Raw genomic sequence first — 17,594 nt, 5'->3', positions numbered from 1 at the left:
AGGTTTTGAAGAAAAAGGATTTTCTTCTATATATTTCCATGTAAAATAGAACCCAAGTGGCTTGTATTTTGTCTTTTAATTTGTAAATTTACTTTCAGATATTACCAAGTTGCTTTTAGGTTTTTTGTTTATCTTATTTCCTTATACTGTCTTATTTAAATTGACTTAGAGAACTCTATTGTGTTTTTAGATATAGAGGTACAGAAAATGAAGAAGGCGGTAGAATCTCTAATGGCAGCAAATGAAGAGAAGGTAGCAAAGTCATTACTTTTTCCATAATCATTCATCAGATCGAGTTAAATCTCTAAGAAAATCTTCACATAGGAACTTGTCACATTTCAATTAAAAAATGAAATTTGTAAGAATCAATGAGTCACTGTGGTCAGAAGAACTGCCGTGCCTTTAAGGGACTATAACTGGGCATTTATGAGCTCTGTTGTGTGTACTCAGAGACCTTCGACTGTTGAATCATTCAGTTCAGTGAGACTGCCATTTACGCCGTGTTCTGCAAATGTGAAGAGCTCCTTGCAAGTCCCATAAGACATCACATGCTGCGTTTCCAAACAGGCTTTCTGTAAAGCGTGAATTGTTTTTGTGTATGGTTTTGCACATTCATATGCATGTGCATTTTGTAGGATGTTTGCTTTTGATCACTAAAGCCCGAAATGCTTTGATTACTGCTTTCTTTTTACATGCCAAATTTATTATACTCTACCTTTGACTTAATGAGGGAGCTGAAATCCACTTTCAAGGCTGAGACAGTTCTGGTGATTAAGCAGATGATAGTTTTTGCTAAATACAAGTTATGATATTTCAAAGACTCGCAGAGTTCTGGGTCCTGCCCCATCCACACTTTCCATTTCTCTTAGTCTAAAAACCAATTAAACTGAAGAATATCTAGTATTTGTATTTCTTATTTTTGATGTGCTGAAGGAAGAAGCACAGTCACAAGTTCCTTTTATTTTAGGATCGGAAGATAGAAGAGCTTCGGCAATCTCTGAATAGGTACAAGAAAGTTCAAGACATGGTGATATTGGCTCAAGGTAAAAAAGGTATTGTACAATCACAAAAAAAAAAAAATGAACTCTCATTTAAACTCTATGTGCACTGTGGTAGTGTTATATCAAGTCTCAGACTTAGTATCTTTGGAGGCATCTCTTAGGTAGAGTAATAGCCAGTTCTTCAGCTGATGTGAACTGGTAAATTGCCGATTTTGTCCAGGCAGCTGCACATTTGGGTGTTGTCCCATTTACCATCTGGTAGTAGTAACTTACTGTCACGTTGCTTATTTCCTCCTTGTAAAATTGTTTGACTATGACAAGCTCTCAGGCTCTTTCCATAGCCTCCTGAAATGCCTTTCGGGGCTGGCTGCGCTACATTAACTCCCCTCTCTTGCGTGTATTCCTGGGGAGGGCTTGGCAGCTGAGCAGAGCAGTGCCTGAGCATGCACGTTCCCACAGGCCAAACCAGCGCTGCCCCAGCGGCTGCACACGCTGTAATAGCAGTGCCCGAGAGCTGCAAAAATGTTTGTAGCAAAGTGGATGTGCTTCTGGGGCTGTGTTGCGATGACACACCACGTCTTGGGCATGCAACAAAGCCTTCACAAACCACCGTGTGCAGCAGCTGTGGAATAGTTCTCCGTCCTTACCACAGTGGAGGGGCCAGGCTGGCTTTTCCTATCAGTCTTTCTTTCACACATCCCCCCCAAAAAAAGCCTTCTCTGCCACCAGATAGTTAGCTTAACTGTGTGGCTGAAATGGTTGCTATAATACAGACTGTAACATGTAATAGTCCATTCCATATGTTCGAAGACTGGTGGAGATGTCCAGATCCAGGAGCTTCTGATCTCCAAAGGTGATAAATGTTGAGGAGGTCATCAGTCTGATGCAATTGCATTGAATACTCTTATCTCTCTCCTTTCTCCCTTAAAAGAAAATAAAAAGAAACATGTGTAGAACATTACACTGAAATGGTTCTGGCTTGTCAGATGCAAAATGCTTAGATGTTACAAAATGAGCATCTCCCTTTACAGCAACAATCCTGGCCTGGTGGGTTTTTTCCGTGCATCATCCTGTTCTTTCAGCACTGAAGTTGCATTTTGTAGGTCACTGTCCTCTGAAAGACCTGTCCCCATCAAATTTTAGACATTAGCATTTTGATAATGTATGCGCATTTAATATATGCGCAACTGTCTGTGCACCACAGTGTTGTATTACCACCTTATGGAAACCTCCTTTGTCTCTGAGGCCTGTGAAGGCCAGAGAAGGCCAACCCAGCCTTCCACAGACCTTGAACTGACCCGAGCTTGTTGCCTGAGCTTCTTTAGGATAGGCAAGGGCTTGTGGCTTTTGACGCCCATGCAAGTGTTGGAGGTGGATGACCTTCCTAGGAGAGGGATGTGGAAGCCCCCAGGGATCTTTGCAAATATTGAAGATTATCAATAGCCAGAAATGAGTGAGGGGGCAAAAAGTGTATTTTTGAGGTGGTGGATTCACGCTGGGGCTCTTGGGTCTGCTCTCTTGGGACAAGGCAGGAAAAGTGGACATGCGGCCAAGACCGGGGCTAAGACCCAGGGAGAAGAGAGGTTCCTGGTGCCCCTCTCTGCTTCTGCCTGTCTTTTGAGAGGCCATCCCTGCAGGGAGGCAGGATTGCAGCAAGGAGATGCTGACCCCCACCCCTGATGGCACCGGCTGATCTGCAGGGCAGCGTGAAAGCCCTGGACCACGGTCTCTGGCTGCCTGTCCTGCTCCCCCACAAGCACTGCAGTCCTGAGGTGGGTGCAGCAGTGGGTTCAGGAAGCAGCTTCTCTTAATCCAGCATGATGGACATGAGCCCAGAAGGGAGCTGGCGTGCGCCAGAGCATGCTGGGCTGAAAACTGTCTGTAGGCTTTGAATCTTGGAATATAAGGGCTTTTTCTTCCTCGAAACCACTGAGGGGCACCAAGGACACAGCTGCGTGTCTTTGATCTGCAAGGCTGGGAAAGCACATTAACAGTGAGGGAAGAGGAAAGGCGGTGATGAGGGCAAAACACCATATAGACTGTTGGAGAAGAGGGAAGTATTTTTGGAATAGGTATTGCCCTTTCATGCAGTGCTATGCCTTCAAAGGCAGGAGGATGTTAAAACAGACCTCGAGACTCTGGGAACTGTGCTTTATGGTCAATTCATGGAGCACGGACAGAGATTTCAGGCAGTGAAAAATGAGCAAGAGAACAGACTTTGGCTAGTGTTTGCATCAGCCCTTTGGCAATGAGTGCTATGTTTCTGCTCACTTTTTTAGAAAGTATTTGTTGCCTTTAACTCTTTCTTGTCACTGTCTGTACTCTGGTGTCGATGATAAGTGTGGAAATCCAAGCCTTTTGGTAGTACTGCGGCAGTTCGGGAGCAGAAGATGCCGGACGCTGGTGCAGGCTACGGCATTAACTGAATGAGGCAGACTCAGTTTGTGGCAGTCTGCAAAGATAATGTAGTCCTGTAAAAGCTGATGTTAGGTGCAGTGGGCTGCGTTTCTCCTTTGGGTAACTTGAAGATGCCATAGAGACATCTTAAGTTTCAGGCAGACCTGACCCCCTGGTCTTTCCCTAATGAATAAGGGAAAAGAAATATTTAGTATGAAATTCCAGAACACAGGACAGGAAATAACTACTCCAGTTTATTCAGCTTGTTGAAACTGATCCCATTAAATGCCCTGAGGGCATTTGCTGGGCCTTTTGCTGTTAGATATGGGTCCTCCCTCTGCTCTGACTGTGCTGTGTTGTGGTGGTTGAATTGGGAACCGACATTGGGCAATGACTCCTCTTCTCCTGTTGTAGTCTGTCCAAAAAAAAAAAAAATCCTAGGCTCTTCCATTTTTGGCCCATAAATGAGCACGCCAGTTGGCACCTTGCATGGGAGTGAGGGTCAGTGTGTATCCAAAAGTAAAGCCAACAAGTTCCATCTTCTCTCCCTTCAGGCAAGGAAAGTGACAGTGAAGACTTCCTGAATTCAGGGTCTGTTTCCACGGTTTTATTGGACACACCAAGTCTGACTGAGCCAGAAAAAAGCCCATCCACAACCCCAGTAACAGCATCTCCAATCCACGATGAGTTTAACATGAATATTCACGAAGAGGTATCCTTTTTTCTTCCTTATTTAATGCCATTACTCTTTGAAAACATTGCTTGTGCTGGATTCATATGGCAGATGCCCAGATTCAGGTTTCTGAAAAGATTTTTTCTAGATTGCACAGTTTTTAGTAATGTTCCGTGTCCTTTTGGAGAATGTCGTTTTCTTGTGAAAGCTGCTGAGTAGTTTCATCTGAGTTCAGTTAAATTTATTTTGCTTCATCATCAGATGGGACCAGGAGACAGCAAATAGCAGTATTTATTACAAGAATGTGTCTAAACTACTTCTCCTATCAAACACAGAAATTATTTTTCATATCAAATGTAGCTGTTTTAGAAACTACATTAATTTGTCAGGAACTCCAAGTAAACATGTTGGGACATACCCTGTCATATTTAAAAGGATGCAATGATCATTACATCCATTCAGTTAAATGATAAGTAGATTGTGGTCCAATCTCTGATTTTTACAGTCACATTTTCCACTGGTAAAACTAAATCTCCTCTCATAAAGCTCATAGTCAAAACAGAGACTACTTAAGAGCATGAATACACTAGGAAGAAAACTAAATTAAATTAAATGTTTAGCAGCTTTTTGGTATTCTCTAAGTGGCTGAAGACAGGACTAAACCTGAAATCATGGGGTCTGCGGTAGAGATAGATTTAGCAGGCAGCTTTCAGAGACTTGTAAGAGCTTTGTCTATGCTGTAGCATATCTGTGCAGTGATTAATGTTTTATCTTCAGTGCCATCTTTCATGTAGTAAACTAGCACTGTATTATAATAGAAAGAAAGAAAAAAATCACCTTTAAAAATTGTATTTCAGATCCTTCTTTTCATAGTTTCTCTGTTGCTGTTTTTTCATTTTATGACTGCTTAATTTCAGCTCAAAACAGTGTAAAATGTCTTCTTCATTCTTTTTAGAATTCCTTACAGATCCACACCAGTATTTTACAGATTTCCATCCCTTCTTTTTCATCAACATCCAAGAACTCAGAAACTGTTGCAGAGAAAGTGAAAACACAGCCTAGGCCAGATCTTGCAAGTGAAATGAGGTATTACTGTTTCCATGCATTTTTCAATTGTAAATTCAGTATGTGATGTTTAGTGAGGGTAATGGTCTGTCAATTACTATATTGTCAAGTCATCAAGTCAGTTAAACAAGGCTAGCATTCGCTTGACTAGCTGTAGCGAACCTAAGCTTATGTTCTAAAGTGCGTTGATTAAATCTTTTTCAGTGAGCAAGCACTGGTTTGGTTGTTGTTGCTTGTAGCAGCACTCACACTCTATACCATCTGCTTTGCAAGAAATGAACAGAAGGAGAGAAAAACTGATCTAATGTAAGGAAGGGCACAGAATCATTATTTTTATCTAGGTGTACATCATCTAGGTCTGGCTGAGATAGTGTTGACTGTGCTAGCACAAATGCATTCCTGATGATTTGCATTCAGACATTTTCCACATTTGCTGAAAATTGGTGTAAGCCACTGCCAAAACTGCAACAAAAGGACTGTCTGGCTCTAACCTGGAGCTGCTAATGGAGCCCCAGAAGGAAACCCAAGAGGCGTCTCAAAAGATTGGAGAGTTACTCTTGCTGCCGTCCTTTGACGTGATGAAATGGGATGATATTTCTTCAGTTGTTATTATGAGACCCCTACCTGAGATTTTGAAAGATGGACAAAATATGTAGGCACAGAGTCCCACAGAAGCTGGGGTGGGGTTGTGAAAAAACAGTTCAAGCACAAGTTGATGTGTGATTTTTTTCCAGTTCCAGTCAAGGAAAGCATCCTATGCAGAAGACCAGCTTAGCTTGGTTGCTGCTGTGCTGTGCCTCATGCAGCTCTAGCCGTCACCAGCAGGGACTTCATTTGTGTCCCATCTTGAAAAAAAGCGAAACAAAGTGCTAACCTGCAGCAAAATGCCCAGCGCTGTGGGTGACTCGCAGGGAGCCAGTGACCTCCGCTACTCAGCTGCTGCAGACCCTGCATATGCCAAAACCTCTGCCTTTAGTTAAGCTGAATAGTGCGGTATTGTCATCAACTTACAGTGTGAGTTGTCTTTCCTGGGGCCCTTGAGCTCACCTTTGTCCTTTATGTTTTACAAGACTTGCCACCATAGAGGGAAAACTCTGCCATATTTTATAGTACCGTAACAGCTGAAGTGAAAACAGGATTAAAGCAGGCTGAGATGATAGGGTGTCTGTATCAGCATGGTGTTCGGATGGGATTCCCAACTGCCTTACTTTTTTCATATCTTTTTTGTTTTTACAGTGAAGGAAAATCAACAGGTTCCTTCCCAGAAACTCAGCTGTGTGATAGCCCAGTGTAAGTATCATAATCAAAAACGTTAGGAAACATATTTCTATGTGATTGCCAGCTTGAAACCCCCCCCCAACACACTCCCATACTTTACATACACATGTAAATACATCAGCTAATTCTAGCTAAGATGCTATTTAGTGGTGGTAGTTTTTGGCTCATGTCCTATGTTTTTGTGACGATTAGTTTCCAATGCTTTACCTGTGCACTTGTGCAGTTAACTTCTTCTACATGGTGAAGCATCTCTAATTGGGTTGTAGACTGTCAATATACTTTGAAATTTACAGTTTTTCATGGTACATGTGCCCATGGTTTGCTTTCTTCTTTTGCTAGTGGGGGAAAGGTGACCAGCTGACTACGATGAGGAAATAATTTTAACTTCTGCTGCATAGCCATATTCCCTAGGGAGACAAGGGGGGGCTATTTATGAGCTTGAAGTTGAGTCAAAGCGATTTGTTATTGAGGAGCCTAAGTCAACAGGGCTTGTCTGGTGCACAGTGTGAGGTTCCACAGCTGTTTTTATTTCGAGTGACTTAGTGCCACAAGAATATTCCCAAAGCAAAATTCTACTCTCCTTATGTTGGTATAAAGATAGGTGACTGTAAAATGCAGTGGTTACTCTTAATTTATACCGGGTTGCAGGAAAAACTTTAACGGTAACTTTGTTTTCAACCAGACTTAAGTGTTCTAGCTGTAAGTCCCACCAGAAATTGGGGGATATCTGGTCTGAAATGGAAAATGGGACGGAAAATAAACTACTAAAATGCACATGCTTGACTTAATATGCTTGGCTTCTTTAAGGATTAAATTAGTCAGAAGCCTGTTGCTAAAAATACTGTTTTTCATAGCTGTTGTTTATATCACTTCCTTTGCCTGTGTAACTTCTGCTTGTGCTTCTGAAAATATAAGGCTAAAAAAGAAGCCAAAAATAGCCAAAGGTAGGCACATGTCACTGAAGCATTAGCAGCAGAAATTACAATGTGGAGCATCTCATCAAATTGCATGGGCTCCGATTAGTGCATTGATTGCCTTAATTCAAAATGTCTTTGTTTTTAGTACATCTCATCATGTATTATACTGCTTTCTTTAAAGCTGGTTCCTGAGAGTGTGTTTATCTTAGCAAAATTAATTCCAGTAACTTGGCTTGGGTTTTATGTTGTTGTTTCAGAACTTCTTCGCTGCAGAAGTCCAGCAGTCTGAGCAGCTTGAGGAAAGAGACATCTGAAACGGTTGGTTTGGGCTCTTACTTCCTCCCATTCCCTTAGAAATAGGGGTGACATCTCTGTTGTGCAGTGACCCTGTGGACACCCTGTTGCCTTCCTCAGAGAAATTCGGAGTCAGAGCGGGGCTCCTCATGTCGCGTGTTAGCAATGACCACATACATGTGACACGTTACAGATTTCATCAAAGGAGAAGACGTGTCTTGAAAACACAAGCTTCTGGGTTTGTGTTTTTTGGTTTGTTTGGTTTTTTGGCATGAGGCATTTAACTGAGACTCTCATGCTATGTTTTTCCTCAGATAATAAGGTGGGGTTTTTTTTAGTTGGTAGTGGTTTTCTGATTTAAGACAAGAGGAAAATAAGTCCCACTACCACTTCTTACCTGTGTTTGAGGCGACTAATTTTGAAAGGCCATGTAATTAATGCATTATAAAATACAGTCTGGGGTAACTATACGTTTTAGGTGGTCAGGAACAAAATACTGAGCCTTTGTATGTCTGGTGGTAGCTTCAGTTTAGGCCTCTTTAGAAATGACCAAAAGCAGCTAGCCTGTAACAATGTCATCAAATCCGGGTAATTCCTGTGCTCTTTTCAGACAGCCTGAACCACTAAAAGCTTCCAAGTTCTCCGATACCTAAGCCGCTGAGCTGTGCCTTATGGCTCAGGAGGGCTGTTAACAGGACTGCAGATGTCACCAGAACTTGATGATGAAAGCTAGAGTTCATTGGCTAGGGTTAGTTTGGACAGCCAAGGAGTGGAGGCTGTGGATGTTTTATCTACTTGGCTTCTAGCCTATCATCAGGCTTTGGGTCCCCTCAGCCAGCTGTGCCCATTAGTGCCTTAACAGACTGCATGTGGCTGATTATGTACACAGCTAATCCTTTACAAAGTAAACTGAAGCAACTCTATTTTCATATCGGCTCACTGACCTCCAAGAAATCAAGAATTTGTGTGAATTTTGGGGAAAAAAAACAGTCAGGGAAGGATTTTTCAGTCAGAATAGAGTTCAGGGTAACCATAATGAATTGAATACTGGCTATAAACCATGACTTTTTAAATGTCTTCCTTAATCTTTCCCAAACAGGAGAGAGACCTTATGCAGAAGCCAACAGAGGTAATGTGTGTGTGCGCCCTCGTGCGTGTATGAGGGGAAACACAGACAGTGAGCGGGTGTTGAAAGGCTCAGTTGTGTGAAGGGGCAGCATGCAGTTCCAAAGGGGGAATAGCAGACCTGCAGACAAGATGGTGAGGAGTGTGTGATGGTTGTCACCGTCACTTCAGTGTCAGGCTTACGGTGTCTCGCACGTTCTTGTCTTCTCAGACATGGATTATCATTCAGTCTGGTTGAGCATAAGGATGTCATGTGAGCTAATGTTTCCCCCACATACTCCACCAGCAGATAATTAGCAAAGCTAACCATAAAGTATTTTACTGACTCTGTCATTACCTTTGATTGGTGTCTCTTTAAAAACCTTTGGCTTCCCAAATTATTTTCTGTGAGTAGCAATCGTGTTCCTAAAGAGACTGTCATTACTGAACAGTTGCCACATGGTACTGCGTGGCCAGAGGTTGCATGCAACAGTTGCTACCCGTAGGAAGACCTGAGCAGAGACAGCATACCTCAGACACCACTTGTAGGGTGAATGCTGTATCCATTCAGCAAAAGCCAAAGGATCGTATCTGGATTGTGAATGCGTTTGTTTCCCCTTCTTTTAAGGAGACAGTGAAACAACCAGCAAGGTTAAAACTACTGCTTTAAATTGGTTAGCTGATGTGTCTGATGTCTGTCCTGGCGTTTATACTCCTTGCTTGATAATTAATTTCCTTTCAGTTGTGGCAGCGGGCATAGTCAATTAATCCGTTAATTGTGAAGTTGCAGAGCAGTGATAGACAAAAGGGGCTTCTGGCACTTGGCAGAGAACCAATATACTATCCCTCTTGTGCTTCTCACTGCCCCTACAGCTACCAGTGAGGGAGATGGGAAGCTGGAAAAGTTCAAAACCCTCCAGAGCTCTATTTTTAACTTTCCTATACCTGTAAGCCACACTTGCAGAAACTGAGAAACATCTTAAAGAAGATATGTTACTCTTGGAAGGTAGTGATAGTAATCCTGGGTCCTGAATGTGTTTTCATTAATATCTTTATATTTTCCTCTAGTGCTTTTGTTTCCCTCTGTGGCTTTTGCATTCTGTTTTCTTGTAGTAACAAATGAGAGTGACTCTCCAGATTTTCTTCTGGCAGTCACTTTGCAGTCTCTCTCAAAAGGCCTTTTGCAATTCTCTGATACTGAATCTTTATTTCCGTAACTTGAGCAGGTTAAACCTCCTGTGGAAGGTAATAATTTCGCAACACTCCCTCCGAAGTCTCCTTCTCATGGTGGCACAGGCGATGAGGATAGTTTTGGTACCCGTAAAGCCAGATCTTCATTTGGACGAGGCTTTTTCAAGATAAAAAATAACAAGAGGACCGCGAGTGCCCCCAATCTGGGTAGGTATCGTGCACCTGCGTGCAGATTCTGTGTGTTTTGAACATGGGCCTGAACAACAGCTGTAGCTGTCCTGAGAAGCAGGATGGCCAGCCTTAGTGTCACTGTGACTTGGTGGCACTTTTCTCAGTAGAATGTTTGGAAAATATCAAACAGCAACAAAAGCCCCCAGAAAAAAACTCACTGATATAATGAAGTGTCTGAGCTGTTTCACCCTCTGCTGTGATATCTCCTCTGGGACCTTATAGTGAGCCGCTGCTGTTTTGAAATGCTGCCTGTCTGGCGGTAGTTCACACACGGGATGTGTGTGCTTTTTTTCCTCCTGGCTCCATCCTCAGTTTATCTTCTATAAGATTTTCAGATGTACAGAAATGAGGGAGCAGCACTCAGTCTTCCTCTTCATTTTATGTATATTTAAGCAGCCTTACAAAAGAGATTGTGACAACAGGAAGAAGATTGACAAGTTATTCAAGCTCATGTTTATTTTTGGACCTGTAATGGAGGGGGAGTTGTTTTGGTATTGTCATTTGATGATGTTTGCACAGGACAAAGAAATAAACAAAATGTACTGCTTAATGCAGAAGTCTCGGTTACCACCAACTGAAATCCTTCTTACATTCACTGCTCTGCTGTAGTAGTCTTTCCACTGTTCCGGTTCAAGCATCAGGTGAGTCTGTGCATCAGATCTACTGCCATTCATCAAAAGTTTTAGGCTTTCTCTTATACGAGATTTAGGAATTTAGCTCTGTCTTTCAGAAGCCTGAAGGAGGATAGCATCTGCTTTGCTGAGCAGAAGAGTATCCTGTTCTTACTTTCTCAAAGACAATTTTACACTTTTGTTCGAAAGAAATAACATAGCTACACGTTTATTACACATTGCCTATATTTTCCTGTGACACATAACTTGGGAACTTGCTGGCTTACTTGGAATAGATGTGCAGTCCATTCTGAGGGTTAGACTCTTTGCTTTGTTTTATTTCATGCGTGCTTTTGTGTAGTCACTTGCTTCATCCTGAAATTAATTGGTCTAATAAAGTGGACTACTTGTGGCTGTCACGATTGGAAGATGGGCCATGTAGATCAGGGTCCTGTGAATTTGAGTAAGTTATTTATGTTATCCAGATTTCAATGCTTCCGTCTGTAAAGCTGGTGTCCAGATACTTTGCCGCAGCCCACATGAGTCACCTGCCCAATGTGACATGGAGCAAGTGACCTCCCTGCACCGAAGTGGCTGCGGTGCTGTTTTACCCTCCCTGCCGTAGATCTCCACTGCATTTCTTTTTTGTGATAGAGGGGATTAACAGTGAATTGGTCATCCTAATCTCTGTGTGAATTCAGTGTTGCGTGTAGCGCATGTGTCTCATGTACCTCCCTCCTTTTGTCTTGTATTTTGCTGACATAAGTTTTGAACTGTGTTTTACCTTGTCCCTCTGCGTGTTCTCTCCCGTTGTGCTGCGTGTGGTTATGTGCGTTGTTTGGATATCTGAAGATCGCAGTCGAAGTGCAAGTGCACCTACTTTAGGTATAGTAATCCTGCATGTCTGCCTGTACCACTGCTGTGTTGTATCTGCTGCTAACAGCTGGTTATGGCCACACACTTTTAAAACAAGAGCTAGACACCAGAGCTCTGCATCAAAACTCTTGTCCATCACTAAAAGGAGTTTTCACGTAACATCTGCCCTCTGCTAAAAGTCAACTGCGCCGTTTCTCAGTAACTGCTACTAATGAGAGAGATTGCGGGTTAATTTGCGGAGACCTTTGCCATAGCTCTGAGCACAGTTACCCACAGCCTGAGGTAGCAGGTGAGAATCAGTGGTGGTTAAATACCTGAGGCACCTTTGTGCTGTCGCCTGTCCTTGAGCCCCTGGAAGAGGTTAGAGGGTGGCGAAGCAGGGAATGAGGTATGTTTCCCCGGTGTTCATTTGGGGGAGTTCTGGAGGGAAGAATACGTAATTCATCTTCTAAGAAGCAGTTATATTTATTATATAATAAAATAATGAGAAATAATTGAGGCGGATGGAGATGGAGCCATTCACGTAGCAAAAACCAGTCTCGTGATTCCCTGGATGGTTCTGGCAAGGACAGGTAAGACCTGCGAGGCCCTGCCTTGCAAGCGGAGCTGTGTCAGTCAGGGTGGTTGTCGAGCCACCCAGTGTGCCCCTTGCTGATGAAGGGACCAAGTGTTCTGGGCCCTCTCCGTTTCCCATGTGGCCCCTTAAAATGTTGGGGCTGTGTCAGTGCATGAAGGGGAGCGAGGTACAAGAAGCAAATGTTGCTATACCCGCAAATCTCTGCTACTAATGCACCCAGCCTTGTCCTGGTATTCTCTCTCTAGAATGCTGTTTAAATGTGTTTTTTGTAAGCTCACACTTTTTCTTATACAAGTAAAGCAGAAACCACAAGTGCAAAAGCCTGATTCAATGTCAGTGCTGCCTCTCACCGGCAGGATCCCTGTATTCAATAGCGGTCAAGCCAGAGTGCCCAGAAATCATCTTTTATGTGGTCTTGCTGCTTCACTGCAAGGTTTAATATCTGAAGCATTGGTGGAGAATGGGACGTGTTCAAATGTATTCTGATTGAATCATCTAAACTTTGCCCAGCAGAAAGATATGCTGGCAGAGCCTGCAGTTTGTTGCTGTTTGTGGCACATTGTGGCTGCCTCAGCCTTAGCTCTGTGGCCTGAGACCACGCGTCCCAGCAATACACGCTCTGCCTTCGCTCACGTAACTTGTTTGTTTTTTTCCTGGAAGTCTGAGAGTCCATTTCAAAATCAAATGATGGTCATCTAATTACATAGCCATGTTAAGAGATGGTAAAAGTGCTTACAGGCCTGCCTGTCAGCCTGCTGCAGGCTGCCTTGGCGCGGCTGCTTCGTCTGAACAGGCTCGTGCTGTCACTGTTGCTCAGCAAGTAAGTGGCATCAGCTCCACGTAGTGGTTGTATTCAGCTGTCTTGCACTTGCTGGCACATCTCTGCTTACGTAGCCTCGTAGATACTGCAATTCTTTTAGTTTTCTTTTAAAATAATTTTAAAATAGTTTTCTTCTTTATTAGTCTAGCTTTTACTAAACAACCTTGTGACAACTTCCCTTTCGGGGACAGGAGCCCTCAGGTTTGTTGTCATAGAAAACAACGGCTACAGATCAAAGATTTAATGCTTTTAGAGTGGGTGGTAATGTGCAGGGTCTTTCAGAGATGTCCTGTGCGTCTCTCAAAAGAGAAGACCAAGTTCAGACAGAGCCTAAACTTTCTGCAGAGGACAAAATATTCCACAGATTGCAGAACTGAGGGGGAAAGGGCACTCCTGCTCCTGGGGCAGGAGGAGCTGATTGTTGCTGGAATTTCCTGGACGGGAAACTTACAGGATATTGCAAGTTATTAGGAAGGACACCTGCAGGGAAGTTAGTTATTTTAGTGTGCTTTGGGGACTCCTGGTTTGGTGCCCTGCGTGGCACTGAGTTGTTCCTAGACATCCACGTGCCACAGCTCTTGTCTGTGAAAGGACTGTAGGAGCACTCCCCAAGGAAGAGTAAACTTGGGATGTAATTCATTGATTGATTCATGGGGTTGTTTTTGCCCACCTTGGATGCAAGGCACTTAACTGGTGCAGAGCATTGCCTTGGGGTGTTCCCAGTCAGGCCCATGAAGGAAGAACAAGTGTTGTTTCTCCTGGATTCTCCCATCCCTCTTTGCCCCATTTTCTTAGTGTGATGGCTGTCAATAATTTTAGCAAGAGTCATTCCTGACTGTCATTCCTGCAAGTGAGCCTTGATGAGGCTTTTGCTTTCTAATAGCTGAAACGGAGAAGGGATCTGCAGATCACTTGGATCTGGCTGGCTTGCCACCTCGCCCAAAAGAAACCGATAGTCTACAGATGACTCCACCTTCTCCAGATTCCAAGAAGAAGGCCAGAGGGATCAAGAAGTTATTTGGAAAGTAAGTAAAAGTTAAGAAATTACTGTTCTCCGGAGCTGGGGCTTGCACGGGGGCTTGCTTGAAACACATCTTCCGTTTTTCCCCTTCCAAGCTGTGGCTTCATGGTTTACTGTCTCAAGAGCAGGAGCCAGTGTGGCATTTGAGGGACCTAACATCAGGTCAGTGGAGGGTGGAGGAAAAGCTACAAACCCTGCAGGAGATCGTAACTATATTGATTGCAGTAGTAGAAGCATGCCTTTCCCTTAGCCAAACATGAATATGCTTTCTTCCTTTAAACTAGACTTAAAAGAAGTCAGTCTACTACCTTCAACCCAGGTGACACATCTGAGACGGAGTTCAAAAGAGGAGGGACAAGAGCAACGGCGGGGCCACGGCTGGGCTGGTCTCGAGACCTGGGACAGTCTCACAAGTAAGAGGAATGGTGCAAAGTGTGCTGGTGCTTGCCTTCCCGGCAGCTCCGGTTGAGCACGGGGTCCAAAGGAGAAGTGCAGTGCCAAAATGAAATATCCCCTCTACTGGCAAAGGGAGGCTGGTGGACCCAGGCCATTTTCTCTGTCTGCTTTAAGAGATGGTCTTCGCAGGGTGGAGGCTGGCTGGGTGGCAGGGTCCTGCTGCCGAGCGGAGCCTGCCTTGCTCACGGCTCTGCAGGAGTGCAGCTGCGAGGCTGTGTGAAGCAGGGCGTGAGCCCTCGCGTGGCAATGGCAGATATTCCTCTGGCACAATGTCGGCTGCACTTCTGGGGATTAAAAGCTAAAGTAAAACATGATGGTCTTACTTCAGATTTTTAGCCGCCCTAGGCAGCAGAGGTGGGTGTTCCAGTGCTATTAATAGACTGTGTTTATTGTGATAGTGGCAGATCAGCAGCAGCAATCAGTGCTTCGTGGTGCTGACAGTTCAGAAGTGGAGAGACATCCTCTGCCTCATGAGGCTCACCTAACAGCTGACCGTGATGCACGTTCTTCCATGGAGGTTGTCCCAACTCCCACAGAATACTCATCAATTAGGCTTAGGTTTTATCGCTAGGTATGAGAATAGGAGATTTGAGATATGGCATTTATCAGTCTTTTTTTTTGTAAAATCTTCTATAGTGAGCTGGACACGCCATTCGCAAAGTGGACAAAGGAGCAGGTTTGCAACTGGCTCCAGGACCAAGGGCTAGGCTCTTACATTAGTAATGGCAAACACTGGATACTGTCTGGGCAAACGCTTCTGCAGGCTTCTCAGCAGGATCTGGAAAAGGTGAGAAATACTGGAAGTGCTGCTTTCAATTAAACAGGCAAAAAATTGCTATTTGTGTAAGGTGCATCCAGTTAAAAAAAAAAAGATTAATTTTTAAAATTGTGTCATCTGCAGCGATGCCAAATCTGTTTCTTTTAATTGAAGTTTCATAGAAATGTAATGCTCTCTAATGAAACTAAATAATTACAAATATTTGATTTAACTTCGTTAAGCATGGACATATCAATCAGCTGTGCCACTTTAAAAATGTGCACACAAGAGTGCCTCATTATCATATGGGTTTGTAGATTCATTACCACTTGTGTATGGTACAGTTATTTTATGCCTGGGAAAGGTGTAAAAAGCTGCTGTTTTGGTCTGACTGTGTTTTCTGCACCTTTTGCACAGAGGAATGAGGATTTGTTACACACAAGGGTGATCAGTTTCTTTGTCTTCAATCCTTATAGAGTTATTTACAGCTTGTTTTCTAAAACGAGAAACATTAAAACGTTGATTCAATCTGTACTTTGAATCCACAATATTTGCTAACATTTCAATTTTCAGCTTTGAAAAATCACTATCCTCACCAAATAGTAACCCAGTTTTCTCAGTGAGGGAGTGAGCTAATTCAAAGTTGCAGTTGTGCTAAAAGTGGAATAAGAAAAGTGTGATATGGACATAGTGGGTTGTAATAAAGTTATCAGAGGTCACATTAAGTAGCAAGCATTGGTGAAAGTGTATGTGGCATTGAAGAGATCCTGGAATGGCTGCACTTGCAACTAGACTGGGGAAGGTGTTAATGCATTTGGAAGTATTAATAAATTTCAGTAATTCCTGGGACCTTCATGTACTCTTAACTAAATAATTCTTTTAATCTTACCAGCCGTAGTGGGAGGGAAGAAAGTAATCCCATTGAGTATTTTTCTGAATGCTAACATGTTTTAAATTGTGGGGATTTTTAACCTGGCATGGGAATGTTGTGGCTGACATTTTCATACGTTTTGGAATCCACTACGTTTTGAAATTAATTCACCACAGTGAGTGGGCCTTTCCCTAGTGCTGAACATGTGCTAAAATGATGCTGATTTTCAGCAAGTAGAAAATACACCTGCCAAGTCACCAGCAAGTGCTGTGTACAGTGTGACTCTCTGAAACCATTTGTAGTTCAGCAGAGGGAGAAATAAAATACAGTGCTCTTTCTAGGTTTGCTGCTTTCCTTCCTTCCACAGGAGCTTGGGATAAAGCACCCATTGCATCGGAAGAAGCTTCAGCTTGCTCTGCAGGCACTCGGCTCTGAAGAGGAAAACAATCATGGAAAACTGGATTACCACTGGGTTACCAGTAAGATTTTATTGCATGCTGAGGCAGCAAATTTTGATAGGGGTTCCTAATCATGGCTAATTTGGGGCTCAGAAGGTGGGAATAGCACTAACTGGTGCTAGGTATCTCAGCTACCGCACTAACATGAGTATCTCTCTGCCTTAGGGTGGCTGGACGACATTGGCCTCCCCCAGTATAAGACCCAGTTTGATGAAGGAAAGGTGGACGGCCGAATGCTCCATTACATGAGCGTGGTGAGTGAATGGCATTTCTTTTCTGGACATCTTGTTTGTGTTCTTAGTTTCTCCCCACTTTAATGCATGCTGGCGTACCTCCAGATAGCTCACTAAAGACCAGATGAGACTAGAGGGGTACTTTTATTGTGCCTGCTGTTGCGGCTGCATGGATACTAAATCCACACAACACCCTCCAACCTCTCCATCCCAGCCTCTATGCTGGCACCCCAGCCCCTCTTGCTGCCTTTTGGGTCATTTCGCCAGCAACAGCACCCCACAGCCCCAGCAACCGTGCCCTACCACGCACTTGTGCGAACAGCCTTCTCCCCTTCCCATGTTCACCTCCTCTCGGCTGTCCCCAAGCCTTTCCTGGCAGCAGCATCGGCCCCAGACGCATTCCCTGCCCCTGCGATAGACAGAGGGGAAGAGGGGGCCAGGCAGCAGCTGGCCCTGAGAGGCAGCCGGCTGCGGAAGGAGGCACTGCCGCTGCCAGCTCTCTTTCCCTCAGCCCTCCCGCGGGAGCGGCCACTGGCCAAATCCCGGCTAGCCCCATGAGTCGGGTGCCCGAGGGGCTCTGTGGCTGCTTGGGCAGCTCTCGTGTTGCAGACAGCTGTTCTCATGTCCATCCAGGGAGAGCGCGACCAGACGGGCGTCTTAGGGGGTCCAGGGTCAGCAAGGAGCCGGGGAGCAGGATCATGGCAATCTGGCTCGTAGCTCCCTAGAGCAGAAAGTCGGCGCCTGTCTGGAGGCCAGCGGACCA

The 17,594-nt window shown here is 44.0% G+C and overlaps 1 protein-coding gene across 13 annotated transcripts in view; it reads left to right on the top strand.

Annotated features, from left to right (window-relative positions):
* The window catches only part of PPFIBP1 (PPFIB scaffold protein 1), a 121,292-nt gene that overhangs the window by 91,967 nt on the left and 11,731 nt on the right, over nucleotides 1-17,594 (top strand). For 5 of the 13 annotated variants that reach the window (XM_075439155.1, XM_075439137.1, XM_075439104.1 and 2 more), the window contains 14 exons: nucleotides 191-252; nucleotides 968-1,052; nucleotides 3,953-4,110; nucleotides 5,027-5,157; nucleotides 6,373-6,426; nucleotides 7,589-7,649; nucleotides 8,725-8,754; nucleotides 9,956-10,127; nucleotides 11,615-11,647; nucleotides 13,919-14,060; nucleotides 14,341-14,469; nucleotides 15,149-15,299; nucleotides 16,508-16,619; nucleotides 16,764-16,852. In XM_075439155.1, coding sequence (XP_075295270.1) covers nucleotides 191-252; nucleotides 968-1,052; nucleotides 3,953-4,110; nucleotides 5,027-5,157; nucleotides 6,373-6,426; nucleotides 7,589-7,649; nucleotides 8,725-8,754; nucleotides 9,956-10,127; nucleotides 11,615-11,647; nucleotides 13,919-14,060; nucleotides 14,341-14,469; nucleotides 15,149-15,299; nucleotides 16,508-16,619; nucleotides 16,764-16,852 — 1,409 coding nt within the window. The remainder of the gene's footprint in view (nucleotides 1-190; nucleotides 253-967; nucleotides 1,053-3,952; nucleotides 4,111-5,026; nucleotides 5,158-6,372; nucleotides 6,427-7,588; nucleotides 7,650-8,724; nucleotides 8,755-9,955; nucleotides 10,128-11,614; nucleotides 11,648-13,918; nucleotides 14,061-14,340; nucleotides 14,470-15,148; nucleotides 15,300-16,507; nucleotides 16,620-16,763; nucleotides 16,853-17,594) is intronic. The other 8 variants (XM_075439166.1, XM_075439144.1, XM_075439119.1 and 5 more) reach the window with 3 other exon arrangements.

This window comes from Opisthocomus hoazin, chromosome 1 (assembly GCF_030867145.1).
Source record: "Opisthocomus hoazin isolate bOpiHoa1 chromosome 1, bOpiHoa1.hap1, whole genome shotgun sequence".
NCBI lineage: Eukaryota > Metazoa > Chordata > Aves > Opisthocomiformes > Opisthocomidae > Opisthocomus > Opisthocomus hoazin.
Note: the sequence above shows the minus strand (reverse complement) of the source record. Positions and strands in the feature narration are given on the sequence as shown.